Source organism: Bufo bufo, chromosome 6, assembly GCF_905171765.1.
Source record: "Bufo bufo chromosome 6, aBufBuf1.1, whole genome shotgun sequence".
Classification (NCBI taxonomy): Eukaryota; Metazoa; Chordata; class Amphibia; order Anura; family Bufonidae; genus Bufo; species Bufo bufo.
The window spans coordinates 96,607,683-96,621,160 of NC_053394.1; the positions used below are offsets into that span (position 1 = coordinate 96,607,683).

Consider the following 13,478-nt stretch of genomic DNA (forward strand, 5'->3'; position numbering starts at 1 on the left):
ATCCTCAACTGCTCCCATTCTTTCCTCCAAAGCTGAGGTGCGCTCTGCCAACTTTTTCATGTCATGGCGGACTATAGTGACATCCTCCTTTATAGCACCCACTTGCACAGTGAGAGCATTCAGTGATTTGCCACACTTTGATATAGCATGCATAACATCTTTCAGGGTGGGTTCATCAGAGTCAGAGTCCTGCTCCCCTGTGTCTATGTCATCATCTTCTGACTGCAGGGCATTGTACCTGTTGGATTTAGTACTGTGCTCCCCTGCAGCTGCTTCTTTTTCAGCCACATCATCTGTCAGCAGTTCTTCTGACATTTGTGTCTGCCTTTTATTCATACCCCTGGTGCTCTGTGACATCGGTGTCCTGGCATACTTCTCCAGCCTCACCGCTGTATCTCTCTGCACCTCCCCCAAGCGGCTCTGTCGGCCTGGGGTTGCCGCTCCGCCATCTTGAATATCTCTGTCCCCGCTTTTGGCGTCCTTTTTTATCTTCATGGCCGCGATTTTTCGGCTCTGCTGCACACCGGACAGGTCAGTAACGGCCCAGAAGTAGATTAGGGGTTGTTTGTGAGCTATGTTCGCCCGTTTACAGGATGTATTTGCCGATAATGCAGAGGAGCTCAGCAGCCTTGCGTCTGCTCACATGCCGTGCTTAGCTCCGCCCCGGGATAACCTCTTTAAATAGATAGCCCCTTTCCTCAGGATAGGTCATCAATAACAGATGGTTGGAGGTCCAACACCCGGCACGCCTGCCGATCAGCTGGCCTTCCCTTCATTGTTTACCTGCTCTCCGTCTACATCGCTTAAGTGTACAGGAAGAAGCTTGAAGAGCAGGCTTCGCTGGCACGGTGCGCGGCCTACCCTTCAACCAGCTGATAGATGTAGGTGCTGGGTGCCGGACCCACGCCGATCTGATATTGATAACATATCCCGAGGAAAGGTCATAAAAAAAAAAAATCTCGGAAAATCTCTTTAAGTATTGTAGAAGATGCGGGAGCAGAGTTATAACCCATATGGGCACAGTATTGGCCACCATTAGCTCTGAAATAAATCAAGATGATTATCACATTACTTCAGAGAACCATTGAAGCTTGGAAGCTCCAGTCACATGACCTTATCGCCATCTATAAGGCTGGGTTCAGACCTGAGTGTACGGGATGGAGCGCTCTGTATGCGCATGTACAGACGCGGCTCCGGAACAAGCGAACGCCCATTGTCGCGCGTTCCCGCTGAAGTCTATGTACGGGAACGCACGACAAGACGCCCCAAAGAAGCTCAAGAACTTGTTTGAGCGTCGGGTGTTTTACAGCGAGATCGTACGCGCTGTAAAACGCTCAGGTGTGACCCCAGCCTAAGAATTTAGAAGATGCTTCCTGATTTATAGTTATTGAACTACTATGGAACAGAAGAAAGCTATGACTATCATGGGAATGGTTTGCCTCTTTTATACCTAAATGCTACAGTACTGTATATCAGACATGCCTACTCTGAAATGGGATCCCAGTCTTTGATTTCAGCACTATTAAAGCGTAAAAAAAACATCATCATTTGGTCACTGTCAAATCTAACCTCAATGTACATTGCTTGCTAGGTTAGGGAGTAAGCACTAGTGTTTACCTTCCATAGGCAAAACGCCTGTCCTTGTGATGATCCCCAAAGGTGTCCCACAACCTGAGAGAGACGCTCACCTCGTCCACAACATCCCGCGAGCGTTCAAGGACCTTAAGAAAAGACAAATATAATATCACACGTTTATTGCTGCAGCAAACTCTGCTCAAATTTCTGCAGATTGTGCACTATTTTCGGTGACATCACAAAATCTTTGCTGAAATGTAATATTCCAGACTATTAAATATCACATTACAGCTATACATTAGCCAGCAGACATTATAGGGTGTACAGGACAAGGAGGCTACAGGAGAAAAGCAGCCCCCCCCCCATGTGCCGGGCCCCTCAGAGAAAATATACTTACCCTGCTCCACACGCCGTACCTGGTCCAGGTGGGGACGGGGACGAGCCTCCCTAGCGTCCCATCTGCCATTGGCTGCTCCCCCCCCCCCCCCCTTCCCGACACTGGATGTTTTCATCCGTGTACAGGGAGAAAAAGCAGCAGCGGTGCGGGGACCAGGAGCACGGCAAGTATATTCCCTCTGAGGTGCCCGGCACATGGGGGGGTGGGGGACTGTTGTATGATGTTGGATAACCCCTTTAATGTACTGTAAACCATGTGGTACATTGCTATTTAAGCTGAACCGTAACAAATCCACACCTTTTGGAGCAACATGGGAAGGTCATGGAAAAAACTAACAAAAACAAAAAACAGTAAGGGCTCAAAACAGCGGGTCCGCAATATACGGGCACCAGTCGTGTGCCCATTCACTTAAGTGGGTCCACAATCAGCAAGATTCGGAGCGGTGCGGACCGGAGGCACTGAGCGGAAGCTCTCGGAATCACTACAGAGCGCTTCAGTCAGATTTCGGCCCGTGCTTCCGCACCACAAAAAGTGGAACATGTACTATTTTTGCGGTGTGGACTGAATCTTGTGGATCGGGGACCCGATGCCCGTGCATTAAGGACCGCTATTTGTGGTCTGTAGCACGGGGGCGCACACTATGTACTATGCTCCCAGGATACATGCAGGAAATTGGACCATCATTGTCAGCACTACCTAGCAGTAGGATAACCAACACGTTCTTTTCTTGATGTCCATTGTTAGGTTACTTTCACACTTGTGTTGCTGGATTCCGGCAGGCAGTTCCGTTGCCAGAACTGCCTGCCGGATTCGGCAATCTGTATGCAAACAGACAGCATTTGTAGACGAATGCATTGCAATATCGTAACCGTCTCTTCGGCGTCATCCGGAAAAACGGATCTGGTGTTTATTTTTTTTTAAACATTTTTAAAGGTCTGCGCATGCGCAGACCGGATCCGTCAATGCGGCTATTTTAATGCATGTGTTCAGGATTTTGGGCCGGAGAGAAAAATGCAGCATGCTGCGGTTTTTTTTCTCTGTCCAAATACCGTAAAAGGACTGAACTGAAGACATCCTGAACGGATTGTTCTCCATTCAGAATGCATTAGGATAAAACTGATCCGTTTTTTTCCGGTATTGAGCCCCTAGGACGGAACTCAATACCGGAAAACTTTGACGCAAGTGAGAAAGTACCCCTACAGTGTCTCTAATGTTAATGCCTCTTTAAAGCCTGTTTTAATCCATTTACAAAAGGTAAGTGTTAAAGGCTTATATCCGACTTGGACATTTATGGCATATCCACAGTATATACACCATAAATGTCTGAAAGGTGCATGTTCCGCACCCATCAAGAGCAGTGGCCCCCCCGACTCCCACAGCCAACGCAGAGGTTGGTGTAAGTGCCAGAGTTTGTGGATATGCCATAAATGTCCAAAATGGGAATAACCCTTTAAAACACCTTACTATATTTCTACTACCTGAGCTTCTCCCTTTCAAAGTGAAAGCGACTTTGACAGTAGGGGATAGCTTTTTAGTGGTGTCAACAGAAAACACAGTTCTGATTTACTCAGACTTTTCTTCTGTCCGTATTCACAATATAGGTGAGGTAGTAAAATTCCTTAGTATATAATATTGGTTTGTGTATTTGCAAATTTTCCTAAATTTTCCTTCTATAAGCTATGGCTAGCTGTGTGTGTGTGTATGTATTTCTTTTTTCTTCTTGTTCGGTCTTTTACTTTTTAGTTATGTGGCAAAAGAATAAATGGTTACAGTAAATCAAACAATAAAATGACAAAAAGAGAAGTGGCACAACCAATATATCTCCTGCTTCAGACTAATGACCTGCAGATAAATAGCAGAAAGAGAACTCTGGTAATGTGACCTGTGTGTGAGAGAGGTCAGGCTATTGGCATCTTCAGAATTAGGCAGGTACTTACCTCTTGACATACGCGGTACTGATCTATTGCCCATACTGTCGGTACGTGGGTGGCCAGCAGCTGGTACTGAGTTAATGTAGTGTTACAAGCTCTGGCGCAGATAAGCCGTGTCTTGCCCACTGCATTGTCCCCAACGACCACACACTTGATGGTTTCGACATTGGGTCGTTCGTAGTCCATATCAGTGTCCATTTATACAGCCCTAAAAGGAAGACAATGGTGAGATGAGTAAGGCAGGAACATTACACTCTACAACTGAAGACGAGAGGTCTGTTCCTCCCTTTATACTGGAGCGCCGTATGGCAGATAGAGTAAACACCACGACTCCACTTGTTTTCTCCAAACATACCGGTCTGCATTTACAGAAAATAGAGAGCGTGGTAAGCATCACAGACATGCACAAGTTCAACTTCAGCAAGTATTTAAAGGGTTTTACTAGATTCTGATATTAATGACCTATCCTCAGAATAGGTCAACAATACCAGATCATCTGGTAGTCTGAAACCCCCGCCAACCAGATATTTGAGGAGGACACGGCCTTCCAGTGAGCGCCACAGCCTCCTTGCAGTTTTCCAAACACATTGGATAGTGGCGATGCTTGGTATCTCACCTCAGCTCCATTGGCTTGAATGGCACTGACCTGTGCCTATGCCATGTGACTGATGAATATGACGTCACATGGCCTAAGAAGAGGCCAGAAGTTGGACCCCCATTGATCTGATGACTTATTCTGAAGACAGACCATCAATATCAAAATTTTGATCACATATTAACAGCCTACAGGTGAATATTCCGTTTTGTTTTTTTCCACAAAATAACTGGTGGATGACTTTCAGGATACGATTTTTTGAAGTCGCTCCATGTATTCTACTTACTGTCCTGGATGATAACGTTCTCCTTTGTTTGGACTTTTAGTCTCGCTTGACATTCTCAATCAGTCCATTCACTCCGAACAGAGAGGAAAAGGAATGAATGACTTAAATTAGGCTACTTTCACACTTGCGGCAGAGGAATCCGGCAGGCAGTTCCGTCGCCGGAACGGCCTGCCGATCCGTCAAAACGTATGCCAACTGATGGCATTTGTAAGACTGATCAGGATCCTGCATTCCGGTGTCATCCGGAAAAACGGATCCGGCATTTTTTTTTTTTTCACACTTTTTTCGGTCTGCGCATCGGATCCGGCATTGCGGTTATTTGAATGCCGGATCCGGCACCAATACATTCCTATGCAAAAAAAATGCCATGGATCTGGCATTCAGGCAAGTGTTCCGTTTTTTTGGCCGGAGATAAAACCGCAACATGCTGCGGTATTATCTCCGTCCTGAACAGTCAAAAAGACTGAACTGAAGACATCCTGAACGGATTGCTCTCCATTCAGAATGCATGGGGATAAAACTGATCAGTTATTTTCCGGTATTGAGCCCCTAGGACGGAACTCAGTGCCAAGTGTGAAAGTACCCTTAGAGCATCATACATTACACTGATAAGTGTGACGCTCTTCTGTGGACATCTTTATCTAGGCCTATCAACAGAACAACAGAGCGGTTATACCGTCATCCCAATGGGTAAGAATATAAATAAAAATAAAATTTTATATTTCAGGACCAAAAATTAAATAATTGGGAAAAAGAAGCAAACACGCTGGAAATAACCCAACAATACAATCCCAGTGTTCTAGAAATATTTCATGTAAATGATATCACAGCGGGCATGGTAACAACTCCTGGGATATTCTTAGATAAAACCCATGGCGTCCTAACAATCACTTCCAGGATATACATTTTGCTTGTCTTTCCGTCTACACAGAATATTTCTGGGCTTTTACTGCAGTGCAGTAATTATATCTGTTCATTTTCTACACATACTCCCATAGGAAATAAGTTATTACACCACTTCAGCTTTTCTGCTTTCTAGTCCACACGTCTATTCTCAGAGCTTGTTAACCAGCACCAAGAGATATTATGCTAATATTACAATGCCTTATGAGAGGCGATCTTTGCTTGCTGCTTTCTAGAAAACATGATCTGTACTTAATTTTCTAGAAACCGTGCACTCACTCGCTGGTGTGAACAGCTAAAATAGAGGTGTTATGGCAGAAAATCCAAGAGAAATCTATCACTGGAGGTCCCCAAGGTAGATGACGAGGAACAGTGCTTGCAAGGGAGGCGGAGGTCCCTTTATTCTAGAGCAGGGGTGGGGAACCTCCGGCCCGAGGGCCGTATGCGGCCCACGGTATCATTTCATGTGGCCCCCGGCCCCCTGCCAGAACATAATGTGAAAATGCTTATGACCCCTTCCATTATGGAAGCGGTCATTAGCATACGGGAGGCACAGGAAGGTGAGAACAGCACTGCACTGGCTGTCCTCACCTTCCCTGGTCTTCTTTCAGCCCCACACTGTGTCCTGACACATCCAGCGTCAGGACGCAGTGCACGTAGACGTGCACTATGACCTGACGCTGTGCGGTGTGAGGTGACAATATAGTGCGGCAGGAAGAAGAACAGGGAGGGTAAGTGAATCTGCCAAGAGGCAGCGCCGTACGGAGCTGGAGAGGTAAGTTTATTTGTTTATCTTAAATACAGTATCTGATCTGATGTCTGATTGGGGCTGATCTGAGGCTAAAGGAGGGTGGGGAGGGTCTGATGGGGGTCTGATCTGAGGCTTGGGAGGGTCTGATCTGAGGCTGGGGGTGTCTGATCTGAGGCTGGGGTTTGATAGGGGTCTGATCTGAGACTAGGGGGGCTGATGGGGGCTGATCTGAGGCTGGGGAGGGTCTGATGGGGGCTGATCTGAGGCTAGGGAGGGTATTATGAAGGTCTGATCTGAGGCTGGGGGGTCTTATAGGGGCTGATCTGACCCTGGGGGGTCTGATGGGGGCTGATCTGAGGCTGGGCGTCTGATCCGGGTCTGGTCTGAGGCTGGGGGTCTGATGGGAGTCTGATCTGAAGCTAGGAAGGGTCTGATTGGGGTCTAATCTGAGGCTTAGAGGTCTGATGGGAGTCTGATCTGAGGCTGATGTAGGCCTGGGGGGTCTGATAGGAGGCTGATTTCAGGCTGATGGAGGTGGGGGCAGATATTTTGCTGAGAAAGGGACAAAGGCAGGGACAGTTGCGAAAAAAGAGGCAGGGAGAGTGAAAGCTGGGTGAACCCCTCTCTGGACCCCCTGGGTTTAGCTTCCTGCCATTAATGTCAAATAAGTAACATTCTGAACTTAAAAATTAGACTGCTATGTGTGGTCAATATGGCGCCTGTATTGTATGTAATATACTGTATATATATAGTGCAGGCGCTATTTTGTGCTGCAAAAATACAGCCCTCTAGATTATTTTAATTGAAGTGCAATTTCTGTAACTTATCCCTAAGTCAATTATATGTTTGACCAAATACAGCAGTAAAAATTTTTTATTGAGAATTTTGTATGGCCCCCGAATGATGTTACAAATATCCAAATGGCCCTTGGCAGCAAAATGGTTCCCCACCGCTGTTCTAGAGAATGGACTCTATCAAAAGATGGTTAAGGGAGTAGCCCAACAAATCATGGGGGAAGGAGGGGGTCCCTCAATCTGGGCAGTCTCTATCCGCTAGAGCAGTCATTATGGAAAAGTGGCTCCCTGTCTCTGGTGGACCCGATTACATGGTCAGCAATTCACTTGAATGGCCAACATGTACAGTAAAGCCTGTATTATACAGCCCGATGTGGCATACAATTGTCGGAAGGGAAGTATTCCTTCCCGGCAATCGCCTGCTCTGTGGCTATTACATGCAGCGATCTCCTCCGCAGCATGGGCAGGAGCCATCGCTAGTCCCCATGCTGTCTAGTGGTTTGCCGGCAGCAGATTGCGCTGTTTAATAACTGCAAGCAATAATTTTTTTAACATTTTAAAAGATTTGGATTGCTCAATAAAAGAGGGTTTGCTCACTCATCGGGCAATCGCCGGCAGTATTACACTGCAAGATGATCGCTAACGAGCGCTCATACGAACGATTGTTAACAATCGTCTGCTGAAAAATTGGGTGTTATGCTGCTACTGCAGGGAAAATGAATGGTGAGATTTTAATGTATGCAAATGAGCCTCTAGGAGCAACAGGGGCGTTGCCGTTACACCTAGAAGCTCAGCTCTCTCTGCAACTGCAGCTCCCTCTGCACTTTGATTGGCTGGGCCAGACATGATTTTTCTCTGCAATGCAGACACATATGAACAAGGGACCAACACAGATGCCTTCAGCTGCCAAGCGCACATGTAACAGGTCAGCCAGTGTCATAGGGACAAATCTGCTGACAGATGCCCTTTAATTTTTCCCAAATTTGCACTGCAGATCAGCAGATACTGGCTGTCATACTCCAGACTGTAGTCTGAACTCCTGTATACTGTCAAGATATGTATACGGGCAACAGTGGATACTTTAAAAACTGTCCCAATCATCTGAATGGGGCTTACAGAAATCCATGTGCTTAAAGGGATTCTGTCAGCCCGATTTTCGATACTGAGATTTTGGTATCATCATATTAGTCTCCATTATGTCATTAAAATTATACTACTTTTCTAGTCCCACCTGTCGTTTCATTTTTGATAAAAATAGGTTTTATGTATATGGTAATTACCTTCTTAACGTGCCCAAGGGGCTGTCCCTCCAGCCGTTTGTGCCCAGCATCAAAGCATCTCTTCTTAATGATCCGTGAAACACGGATTGCATTCATGTTGCATCTGTGGTTTTCATGGACCCATAGACTATAATGGACGTGATGGCTCCATGAACACAGACAAAATAGGGCATCCATCCGTGCTAAAAACTAGGGATCGACCGATTATCAGTTTTACCGATATTATCGGCCGATATTCAGGATTTTGACCGTTATCGGTATCGGCATCTATTTTGCCGATATTCAGATAACGTATGGGGAACAAGGATCGCGCTGCTGTCAGCGCTCTCCGTGTTCCCTCAGCTGCACAGGGGAGAAGAAAGCAGTGTCTCCTCCCCCTGTGATGCTGCTGCCGCCAATGAGAGGAGAGAAGACAAGAGGAGGGGAGGGGCTTTGGCCACTGCGCCACCAATGATGTTGACTTACTCATTCATTCAAATTGAACAGGAGGCGGGAGCTGGCTGCAGAATCACATAGCCGGCTCCCGACCTCTATGAGCTGTAGCTGCGATCCGCGGCACCTAAGGGGTTAACTACCGCAGATCGCAGCTACCGCTCATAGAGGTCGGGAGCCGGCTATGTGATTCTGCAGCCAGCTCCCGCCTCCTGTATATGAATAAATGAGAGATTTATCTTCATTGGTGGCGCAGTGTGGCCCCCCAGTATTAATCATTGGTGGCACAGTGCGCCCCCCACCCAAGCCCCCCCAGTTTTAATCATTGGTGGCAGTGGCCACAGGGTCCCCTCTCCCCTCCTCCTCCGATCGGAGCCCCAGCAGTGTAAGCCTGGGGCTCCGATCAGTTACCATGGCAGCCAGGACGCTATTGAAGCCCTGGCTGCCATGGTAAGCTCCATGCTGCTGTGTGCACAGAGCAGCAGGGACAGTGTGAGACCCTTTTCACCCTGATATCAGGGTGAATAGGACAAGGGTTCTAGTCCCTAAGGGGGTTAAAAGTTAGTAAAAAATAAAACACCAAAATATTAAGTATAAATAAAAAAGAAAGATTTACAAAAAAAAAAATACACATTAACAATAAAAATATTCATTTTCAGCAGTTGTGTGTAGGAATTTTTTTTCTCAAAAATGAAATTTTACAGAATATCGGTATAAATTATCGGCTTGAAAGTTCACAAATTATAGGTATCGGCCCTAAAAAATCTATATCGGTCAATCCCTACTAAAAACACTGATGTCTGAATACAAACATTAAAATGAATGGGGACCTGTGCTGTCCATGTAGAACACGTACAGCACACGTCCATGAAACACTGACATGTAAATGAAGCTTTAGTGGTTGTGGAGCCAAGATATTGACTGAATTGATTACCAACCTCTCAATAGGGCTTGCCAACGGCTATCTATAAATAAAACGCAGGACACAAGTGTGGTCATTTTGGGACCACTTTCAAATATGAAGGCCACACGGCTAAAAATAATGAAGCTCATATGCAGAGAAGGACTCGTTGGCAATGTTTGTCCAAAGTTACCATCTATATATTTGGTAGACTTTATTGGATTTGTACAGATTGCTTCCATTTCATGTTTCACTGAAGAGCAGCACATTTACGATGCTGTACAGTCAGAAGTTTAGGCAATGAAGAGGGAAACCTTTAAAGGCCACAGTGGACCATCCAGAACAAATGGGTAAAGTATATTTCCAGGGGACAATGTGCCCCTTTCTTGTTTTATGTGTAATTTGGAAGAGGTTCTTTATATATTATGTTTCATATACTTTGAAATACTAGTGAAGGGTCAAGCCCTGGTCCACCTATTGGTACCATATTTTACAAGAGGGTCTCTGGCGTGAACAGTCTGCTGGACACCCCAATCTCATATATGTGCTGCAGAAAAAAACTATTTAATCTGTTTTTCAGTCCTCAGATTTTTCCAATGCAAAGAACTTCTCTGGCCACATCCTCCAACCTTAACCAACACATTATGAGCAGGGTACTTCATCTAATACCTGCAAGTCATGCCCCAACAGTCCACAATATCTATAGCAGGCAACATCTGCCCAAGCTTGTGATACCTTACCGGGAATATAATATACTTACTGATGTCAGGATATCATCAATCAAATTGTTACGCAATGGTAATATATATATGTAAGTATTAGATTTGACCCTTATGCACTCAGTAGAAAACTCTGCCTTCTGCAGCAAGTACTAAAAATATGGGTTTGACGGGCATCAGATCTCAAGTCTGCATACTGCCAAGTCACACTGGGAGTCCAAGAAGCTACTTTAGGGTCTTGGGTTCTCCTTGGAATTCTCAGAACTGATTCAACCGTCCCTGCAGAACTGACAGTAAACAAGGTGGGCACACAATCGAAAATAGTGGATCCACATTAGCAAAAATGGAGCCTATAGAATAACGATGGTGTTATTCATGCAAGGTCAGGTCTATAGTTAGTGCATGTCACCTAACACTGTATCCATAAAAGGGTTTTCCGAGAATCCGATATTGATGACCTTTTCTCAGGATAGGTCACCAATATCAGATCCGCAGGGTCCAACACTAATTCGCTGCTTGAGTAGGCCATGGTGCCAGAGCCTCCTCGCAACTTACCAAGCACAGCGCTGTCCATTGGATAGTGGCTGTGCTTGATATTGCAGATCATCCCCATTCACTTGGATAGGACTGAACTGTGCCACACCAGGTGATTGCTGAACATGATGCTACTGGCCTAGGAAGAGGCTGCGGCTCTCACCAGAGCCCTGCAGCATCCTCAAACATCTGATCGGGGGGGGGGGGGGGGTCTCGGACTCCTCCCGACCTGATATTATTGACCTATTCTAAGGATAGGTCATCAATATCTGAATCTTGGAAAAAAAACTTTAAATAAGTAACAGAGGAGAATTGACAGGAGGCGAAACAATCTCTATTCGCAAACTGGAGATATTTAAAGGATTACATGTGCTGCCTGATTAGACATTGGGTTCTGCCACAAGAGGGAATAAGTGTTTTCCCTGCTGGCCTTCAAAATAACTCTCAAAGGCCACTTTTGAGTAGTGTACCTCTTGGTGAGAGATCGTTGACTGCTAGACATGCCTCTAACATGCATTTCAAGACATTTTGCGCAGACTTTGAAAGAGCGCACATCATTGGACTGACAGAAGCAGGATTGTCATTTTGACAAACTGCATGCACACATTGTGAACAATCTCAAGATGGCCCAGACAGACCACCAGTAGAGAGGACCGTTGGATCCACCAACAAGCACAAGCAGCTCCCACAGTTTTGTTGTCCACCATCAAGACACAGGTGGCCTTCATTACTCACCCCCAGCTCTGCCTGGACAAATTTTGTGTCAAGGTATCCATTACCTGTTCTGCCATTGACAGCCAGACACTGTCACCTTCGTTTGCAGTGGTGTCATGAACGAGAAACCTGGATTGCTACAGACTGGAGCCGTATCCTATTTAGCAATGAATCCAGGTTCTGTTTGGGATCTAACGATGGTCAGGTTCTAGTATGGAGGCCTGGTGCTGAGCCCTTTAATACTGCCTTTGTTGTGGAGCGAAACACTGCCCCAACTGCTGGTGTTATGATCTGGGCGATCCCATACCCGGCAACCCCACCAATATGATATTGATATGGAGGATAGGTCTTTAGAAAGATGGAATAGCCCTTTTTTGGATAGAAGCTGGAAATGTAAGTGTGTTGTTGATATGTGAGACAACGCTTTTGTAGTAAAGAAAATGATAAGACTGGTCTTCCCAAGAGCATGGAGATCTTATGTAGTCAATGCCAGTGGCAAGGCTTTCCATTGTGAGCATCATTTTTCCACTTACAATGGTTTTCCACTATTTCTAGTGGCATATATTGTTTAATGCACCTTCTACTGTATACTATACGGTATATAATGGATACGTGAGATCATCAAAAAACGTGTTCAACCATATGATTCAACCGTATGACAATGTGAGGTTCTCATGTTGAGGTCAACATAACATTTACATAACGTTACATTGTACTGTCCATAAAAGTTAAGAGCTGCCTAGCATCTAATTGAAAACTAGTACTACAGCCTCTGAGCGGAACATTTCCTTGTTCCCATCTGGGCCAAGACTGTTCTGTCTAAGAAGATCCTGGAAAGCAGGATGCTTGTTCAGGCACTGAAGAAAAGGAACCCGTCTGAAAGGAAAAGGTTTGCAATACCGTTTATATTAGTTCTCACATCCACAGGACCCTCTGGAAGCACCATGCTGCAACTTTCCAAGACTGTAACACACAGGGTAGCACAAAACGTGTCGTGCAGAAGCCTCTGAGCTTTCAGATCCTCCTCCATAGTATAAGGACACAGATCCCCATGTGCTTAACTTTATGCCACATTGACAGACTCAGTGTATAAATAAGGGACCAAAGAGGGGAAGATTTAGGGAAGGGAATTTTTAAAGTCAGTCCTGCAGGAGTCTGCATTGCCTTAATTTGCACCAAATTTATCAAATGTTGCACGGTGTTTGACAAACTTGGTGCATCTGTAACCCGTTCAGGACAGGATGATTTTCCGTCTTTGCATTTTCCTTTTTCACTCTCTACCTTCCCGGAGCCATAACTTTTTTAACTTTCCATTCACATAGCTGCATAAGGGTCAGAAAACCCCTTTAAGACATTTTCCTTAAAAGGGTTTTCCGGTGCTTGGACAACGATGACCTATCCTCAGGATCAGTGGGGGTCCAACTCTTGGCACCCCTACCAATCAGCGTTTTTGGGCAACCGTTGGAAACCACACAGTGGATGGATCTGGAAGCAGAGGGCGCCATCCACTGTGCATGGCTGTGCCAGGGTACTGCAGCTCCGCTCCCATTCAAGAAAACGGGAACTAAGTTGGAGTACGCCAAGCGCCGGTAACTACATCGTGGATGCGGCCTTCTGTTCTCCTAGTTTCCAGTACCAGTTGCTGCCTGAAACAGAAAAGTAGCGG

At 45.7% G+C, this 13,478-nt stretch overlaps 1 protein-coding gene across 4 annotated transcripts in view; it reads right to left on the minus strand.

Annotated features, from left to right (window-relative positions):
* RHOBTB1 (Rho related BTB domain containing 1) overlaps positions 1–13,478 on the minus strand; it is a 129,572-nt gene that overhangs the window by 31,305 nt on the left and 84,789 nt on the right. For all 4 annotated transcript variants that reach the window (XM_040439092.1, XM_040439094.1, XM_040439093.1 and 1 more), the window contains 2 exons: positions 3,910–4,111; positions 1,618–1,721 (listed from right to left, as the gene is read on the minus strand). In XM_040439092.1, the coding sequence (XP_040295026.1) occupies positions 1,618–1,721; positions 3,910–4,101 (296 nt within the window). In that variant the 5' untranslated portion in view covers positions 4,102–4,111. The remainder of the gene's footprint in view (positions 1–1,617; positions 1,722–3,909; positions 4,112–13,478) is intronic.